We start from the raw sequence: 7,929 nt of genomic DNA, 5'->3' as shown, positions 1-7,929 counted from the left end.
GTTAAATCACATCCCTAAAACAGTACTCTTTGCAGATTGCTTATTTGTCAGGTGCAAAATTTCTTCTTAAATCAATTATAAATTAAATATGTTTCAGTCTCAAGTTTAAAATTTATGACTTTGTGTCTCTTTTGTGTGCTTGCTCACTTGCAAGCCATATAAGCTCCACAGAACAAACTATTAGGTTCATTTCAAAGTAGCTGAGGCAAGACTGATTTTGCATAACTCTCCAATTCCTACTCTCCCTCCCTTTCCCAAACCCTGTTTCTGAACTTACCCCCTCTGCCCCTCCTCCTTCCCTGGTTCCAAAGCCCTGGGTCCGCAGTCTGGAGGTAGATCACTTTAATTCTGCTTCATGGATCTTTTTCAAAAAGGACCCGAGACCCGGAGACCCCAGAACCAGTGACCGCAGGCTGAACCAAGACCAGCCAGCACTCGTAAACACAGGCATCATCTCACATGCTCCATTTTCCACCCCGCACTTTTGCTCCCTCCCAATCAGGCACAGAGAGTATTTGATTCGGCCTACTAAAGTAAGTGCCCCCACTCAGTTTGTGGAATATAACACGCTTGACCCATGCTATTGTTCATAACCTATGGTCGATACATGGAGGGAAGAAGAAAAGCTGTCAAATAATGTCCCAAAATCTCTTTTTTCTGATTTCACACATGGCTTTCAACAGATTAGCTCAATGGGCTCTTTCTTCAAAACACGGAGTAGCCCTGCACATGGGTCAATGATGTACTGTACAAAAGTGTAAACAATACAGAAAAGGAAAAGTCTTTTAAAACAGATCCTGAAAATTTACTATTTGGCAAAAATGTACTATTTGTATTCGCATTGACTTCTTATGGTTTTAAAAAGCTTTTATACCATTTTCAAGTATAAATTAAATTTCTCAAAAAAAATTCATGTATTGTAAATGTAAATAAAACAATAGACCTTAAATGTGTACAATTAATCATTATTAAAAGTTTTTAAATACATTTTTTCAGAATAAAAAGTTATTTTTACAAATACCATGAATAGTTCATTCATAAGTATGATTTAGTTTTTTCAGAAATCGCAGCACAACCTGAATTAACCTTGCCTTGTCATAGAAAAGCCAAATTATGAGACATTAAAAAAAAAAAAAAAAAAAGTCCTGACATTTATTCAGAAATGCCAAACAAGTTTATTATATGTGTATTTAAGTCACTGTACATGTGAATTGCATATTCTTAAGTACATGAATAGACCAAAATGAATGTTATGTCATTAAGCCACATACATGTCAGTTACACCTTGGGTCAAAACTTTGTACTCCCCAATGGAGGAAAACGAAATGATGCCCAAACCCACATGAGATGGAGGAATGAGGTTATTCATCATCTTTTTAAAATTCTAGTAGTCTGCAAAAAGCAATTACGAGAACCTAACATGATATAGTTCATGTGTGGACCAAAATATAACATGCAACGTGTACTGGCAAGACTTTCTAGGAGATCAAACGACCATCATCTGGTTTCCAGTATCCCAGTAAATGGCATGTGGCTTAAGGCTTTCCATAGTGAAAATGGGATTTACAGTAATAGTGTCCCTAGGTGGAAACGGATTAGACTTAAGCAGCTACCTAGGGATGATCAAATGAGCAATTTCTTCCTAGATGGTCACCATAGCAATGACCTTTACGCATGGCACAGATGGCAAGCAGTAGCATATTTTAATAAAAAATGATAAGACATTTTTTGGATATCATTTTCCCTATAAGCTCAAAGGTACCTCTCTAGTGTACTACGATAAAATTTCAGTGCAAGCTTGGAAAATGTTAGTCAATAGATATCAGAACATCTGACAAACTTTTCATGGATAAAAACTCCCATACTGCCATTTCAGGAGCCCTAAAAATGAGATCGCTGAATAACTGGAAGATGCACACTTAACCTCTTTAGCCTAGTGATATGCAGCTTTACCCGCAGCACTATCAGGTCTTGTTGAAAGGGAGAATGAAATCTCCAAATAAAGCTGATGAGGACTGACACAAGCAAAGCAAAGCACCCAGTGGAACGGCCCTGGAGCATCACAGTTTGGGGTCATTCTTTATCCTCTTCTGGGGCAGCTCGTTCACACTATCACACCTGTCTGTCAAAAGTAAGACTCAGCCGAGGGAATGAGAGAAGAGAGAAGGTGTATCCAATGCAAAAGTGAGAGAATGAAAAGAAAAGCACTGTCACAATGGAAATCACAACAGACAGAAAGGGCCAGGTTTAAATTACAGCTCAAATAACCTGATGTCCTGTTTTGACTTAATGACCAACAAGATTTTAAGGCTCTGAAATAAAACCTCCAAAAGAAAAATAGCCAAAGCTAGTGAACTGACAATAAAAAGTGTAACTAATTGATAGATAGCCATACCACTGTAATTAAAAATACATCAGCCTAAATAGGCTAAATAAATAAAATTAATTAAAATTACAAAATGATTCTGAAAGCTCCTTTCACATTTTGAAGGACAGCCCACATTTACTACTAAATACGAAGAAATTGGGCTCCAATAATAGTTAAGGAGATCATGGCTATTCTGGGATAAATATTTAAGAAGCACGTTTTAAGCAAGCATTTTCCTTGCTTAAAATTAATTTTTGGCCACTGTTAATTGATGGATCAAGAAGAAATAAGCAAGGATTAGCGTTAATCATAAATAAATACGACATAAACTCTCAAATTCTTAAAAAAAAAAAAAAAATAAGCACAACACATGCCATGTGGACTCTTCACGCCGCCACACCTGTGACGATAAATAGCCTATTATTGGTAAACGTCAAGAAGGTCGTAGGAGGTTAAGCTCAAAAACTTTAGAAGTACAACGCAAGTTCAAACAATCCGTCCGTAGACGTGCCTACCTTACCTTGGCCAGGTCAGGTGTTCAGGGTGAGCTGGAACGTGCTGAGTTCCAACAGCGTCCCTATCGATGAACGGCTTGATTACGGTTGATTTGTTCATTTACAGCGGCACCTTGTGTTGAGTAGAGGTAAAGCACTTCAGGACGTCGGTGGAAACACTTTATCCATCCATCAATTCTTTAAGGAAACACTTAATTTTGAATAGAAAAAAGAAAATAAAAGACACATTTCACCTTCCTGGTAATGCTTAAATTAGCCTATATGTTCTCCAAAATAAGATCTGCAGACTGATCTTAAGATGTTCAATCGTTTTTATCATGATGCCAGGTAACATTATACTTTTCTCAGTAATTATGTGTGTATGAGCAACAAATACACTGATTACCCATTTGTCAAGCTCACTGTTTCCTGACTAAATCCTAAATGAATGAATGAGATAATACACTGATGAATTGTCACACTCACTGTTTTGCTGACTAAATCCTAAATAAATAGATAAATGAATGATTGATTGATTGAATGAATGAATGATAACACCCATTGAACCATAAGGAAAACGCAATGTTTATTTACAATCAAGCACAAACGCCAAACAAGCCAGAGAGTGTTATCTTCATGTTCATTTCCATGTATAGAGAGACATGAAAATTAAACTACACATTCATTTACAACATATTTGAAGCTCATCTTAAAACATCTCTTTCTTCATTATACCAAACTCTTTGTTCATTATAACAAAATGGCTTTTAAATAGATAACTCACCAAAAAATTAAAATTCTGTCATCATTTACTTATCTCTAGGTACACAATTGGAGTTATCTCTTAAAATGTTCCAGCTGTTCTTTTGCTTGCAGTACAATGAAAACAGATGTTGACCAAGGAACTATGTTCAAAAAAAAGCTTTATAACTTTTTTTGTGCTTTGGAATGACATGAGGGTGAGGAAATGACGACAGGGGTTTAATTTTTAAGTGAACCATCCCTATAATAGAGTTAATTTAGATTAATTTGGCCTACAGAATAAAAGGCTTTTGGCTTTTTGAATTCCTAGAAAGTCTGAGCAATAATAAATACATTTGCTTTATGCAGAGTATAAATGTGACAAAATCTGTGTATGTGAAGTTCTGTATGTGTGTGTGTGTGTGTGTGCGCGCTTTATTAACCTAATACACATTGCATGCACAATCCCATGGCAGTACACTTGCTGACATTTGCAGTGTGGGATTTTAACAGTATGTATGTTAACAATCACAGAGTATACAGAGTTCCATCAAGTCCCACAATGGTAATGGTCTTTAATAGCCAGGTCAGTTTGTCTAGGGTAGCATTAGTTTGACAGCAGATGCCAGACGAATAACAGAAGGCCCAGGAGGAAGATGAAGCCTGTACTGATTCTGGTTGCGTGTCCTGTCACATTGCAGTCATCGGAGTAGCAGCAGTGAACTTTGACCCCTGGAGCTCTGTAGCCCTGGCTGTTAGCCTGGCTGCAGAAGGATTTGTACGAGCATGACTTCATTACACCACCTAAGACAAGAACGGTATGAGAGCGTGATTACATATTAATGTGCCTTGATCCTCAAAAGGAAGCTGTAGGCCTCCTGCTATTTCTAAGCTGGAGCCAGACAGAGCAGTCTGTCTTCCTTAAACACCAACCTGATCCAGTGCCTCCCCTTAAAAACACACACACAGTCATTAATGATTTTTCTAAAGATTTATCCCTCTGTGATTTATCACCCACATCCAAGGAAATAAAAAAATGTCCTTGCTCAGTTTCCTCTCATCCATCCATGCAGGAAGATTAACTATTAACTATGTACTCATTAAACTTACTGCCATGTCCACGGACAACAGCACATGCATCTGAGTAGCTCGGACATGTTTTGGAGCCCTGGCGATTGCAGTCTTCATCTGTAGAGCCCATGCAGGTGTAACACTTCAGTGCCTCACCTAAATAGAGACAAAGAAGAGGTAAAAGTAATTCAGGTAATAATTCCTTAAAAAAAGGCCTAAAGTACTGACCAACCGATATTTATTGCTTTTCATAATTTTGTCTTGTTTTCCAGTAAAAATAAAACATAATAATGAAGTTACTTGAGAATCAAATGTATTTGTTAGTACTAGTATCAATATGATGACGATGATGATAATGATAATAATACATTTATTTATTTATTTATTTATTTTCACTGTTTCTTTCCCTTTTTTTTCCAACCGAGACATTTGAAGTATGTGTGTTCTTGTACAATTTACAATAAATGTAAAAACAACAATTTGTCATTAAGGGTAAAGTAATAATAAAAATAAAATACATAAAAACAGATGCATTCAATGATAATATTTTATGCAATTTTTGTCACATAGGTTTCTGTTAATTTAATGTTTTTAAACAAACATGAAGAAAACAATAATTTAAAAAATATATACCTCCACACAATTTATTCTATTTTCATCTTCTTATTTTTTTAAACTTATTTTGCCTCTTTTTTAACCTTTTTGTCGCAGATATTAAAGAGGATTCATAAATGATTAAATGAAAGGAAGGAAATATTCAGTGTCCAGATGAGAACTATGGCTCAATGCAACGGCTCCAACAATCAAAGCAAATTTTACTTTGTCTCACCAGTGACACAATAATTGCAAACATCCAACTGACTAAACAAAGCTTGATGTATTTTATGCCATTTCATTTGACATGGAGACAGGAAAATGTCACTGCACTTCATAATGACACACATATAATGATGCACACTGTTTCTATTTCCATGATGAAGCAGCTTTAAACAGCAACAAATGTGACACTGGACCAATAGCCAAAAATACATTGTATGGGTCAAAATTATAGATTTTTCTTTTATTACAAAAATCATTAGGATATTAAGTAAAGATCATGTTCCATGAAGATATTTTGTAAATTTCTTACCGCAAATATATCAAAACTTCATTTTTGTTTAGTAATATGCATTGCTAAGAGCTTCATTCGGACAACTTTGAAGGCAATTTTCTCAATATTTGGATTTTTTTGCACCCTCAGATTCCAGATTTTCAAATAGTTGTATCTCGGCCAAACATGATCCTATCCTAACAAACCATACATTAATGGAAAGCTTATTTAGTCAGCTTTCAGATATATTTTGATTGAAATTGAGATTTATATAAATAAATCACAATTTCAAAAAATTGAAACTTAAGACTGGTTTTGTGGTCCAGGGTCACAAATATGCCATCAACGAGATCATTTAAAAAAAAAAAAAAAAATCTGAGAAGATCCTAAAAGAGAATCTAAAGATCTTGATAATAACTTCACTGGTCTTTGAAGTCTAAACAGAACACTGACATTTTATCCCTTTTTTCGCTTTCGTTTAACAGACCCCAGGGAAGTCAACAGAAGTCACAGCAGGAAACATGTCAGTGCTTTAACTGTCTTGTAAATGCCCAGCAGTACATGTTATGGTTAAGCCTTTTTCATGTGCCTCTTTGCTATCATCTCCCAAAAAGTTTTTTTTTTTTTTAAACATGCTTTGAAGTTCAGTCCAACAAGATCAGACACATAAACTCGATGACTGTAACACCTTCAGAAACAGACATTCCTTTTAAAAGTATCTGCTATGTGTGTCTTAGCACTGTTAATTCACCCTAAAGACATCCTTCTGCTGCTTCTGAGTCACTCTCTTTGATAACTAAACCCTAAACTAAACTCTCTTTGGTAACTTTTATATAAAATACTGTTGAATTGTATACTCATCCATGATCAAGTCACTAAAGGGTACTACTATACACACACACACACAAATATATGAATATTTGAAACAAATCATTGGTTTGGAATTAATGCTGTTGTCTCCTTTATTCATCACACCAAAAACCTTCTGGCAGAGGTTAAAAATAAAGTTATGCTTCATCTGCACACAACATACGTAACAAGAAAGAACAAGCAGTCTCCAGTTTTGTCTATGAAGTGAAGTGAAGTGAAGTGACATTCAGCCAAGTATGGTGACCCATACTCGGAATTCGTGCTCTGCATTTAACCCATCCAACGTGCACACACACAGCAGTGAACACACACACACCGTGAACACACACCCGGAGCCTGACCTTAGATGCCTTTTGTCAAGACAGTTCTGTACTATAGTACAATCATACTTGATGTTTATTGGAAATATTTTAGCTGTCGTTTGTCAAATATATTTGAATAGTTTTGGACTGTAATAAATTAATTTAGCCAAAAAATAAATAAAAATTGTACCTGATCTTAGCTCCTTATCTGTACTTAAATTGCCCCCATTTAGTATTAGCTTCAATGTGTATTTAAAAAAAAAAACCCTGCTTTTTCTAAACTTAAGTAGCACTTGGTTTTCAAATTTCACAGCAGATGCTTTCACAGTATGTTTCACTGTTGAATTGCATTTTATACCATAACTATTTAATGCACTGCTGTTTCTGAATGTACTTCAGGTAGAGATTCTCTTTTTGGTCTAGCAATCTAATAAAAATAAAGACCTGCAGACTCTTTTATCCCTCAATCTGTTTAAGGGATTGAATTGCAATTATTTTCCATTAGTCCTTTAACACCTTCCTCAAGGCCAACAAGATATGCTCAGTCATAAGGAGGACACCTCAAAAGGTGGAAACCGGAGAAACTAAATGAAATAAAAATGATGAAAATGACAAAAGAAAAAAGCCAAAATACCAGACTGAGAAGTCTTGAGTGAAATGCAAATCAAGACTTGTGAGTGAGTGTGAGCACATGCAGTAACTGAGAAGAAAGGACTGAAAAATCTTAAAAAGTAGAAAAAAAGAAACAACAAGAGAGAAGTACTCACTGTGAGCAGCGAGGAGGATGAGGCCCAGGCCCAGCAGCATGAAGAAATGGAGTGCTCTCATGTTGCCGGTAGTCTATGGCTGTCAGGTTAGCACAGTGAAAAGCAGGTTGTTTGCTCTTAAACCCCTGAGCTTAAGCCCTGCTTTTGGAGAGCTAATACCCAACGGCAGGGAGGACACACAGATTACCAGCCTGTCCACTGAGGCCTGTGCTACGGTCTTAAGATC

The 7,929-nt window shown here is 36.0% G+C and overlaps 1 protein-coding gene across 1 annotated transcript; it reads right to left on the bottom strand.

Moving 5' to 3' along the window:
• Positions 1 to 1,157: 1,157 nt before the first annotated feature.
• LOC306882278 (uncharacterized protein) lies at positions 1,158 to 7,929 on the bottom strand. The gene is made up of 3 exons (XM_079436801.1): positions 7,704 to 7,929; positions 4,714 to 4,830; positions 1,158 to 4,407 (listed from the first exon to the last, which is right to left on the bottom strand). The coding sequence occupies exons 1-3, from the start codon at positions 7,762 to 7,764 to the stop codon at positions 4,211 to 4,213; spliced, it is 375 nt and encodes a 124-aa protein (XP_079292927.1). The 5' UTR covers positions 7,765 to 7,929; the 3' UTR covers positions 1,158 to 4,210.

The sequence above is a fragment of the Barbus barbus genome (assembly GCF_936440315.1).
Source record: "Barbus barbus genome assembly, chromosome: 16".
NCBI lineage: Eukaryota > Metazoa > Chordata > Actinopteri > Cypriniformes > Cyprinidae > Barbus > Barbus barbus.
Note: the sequence above shows the minus strand (reverse complement) of the source record. Positions and strands in the feature narration are given on the sequence as shown.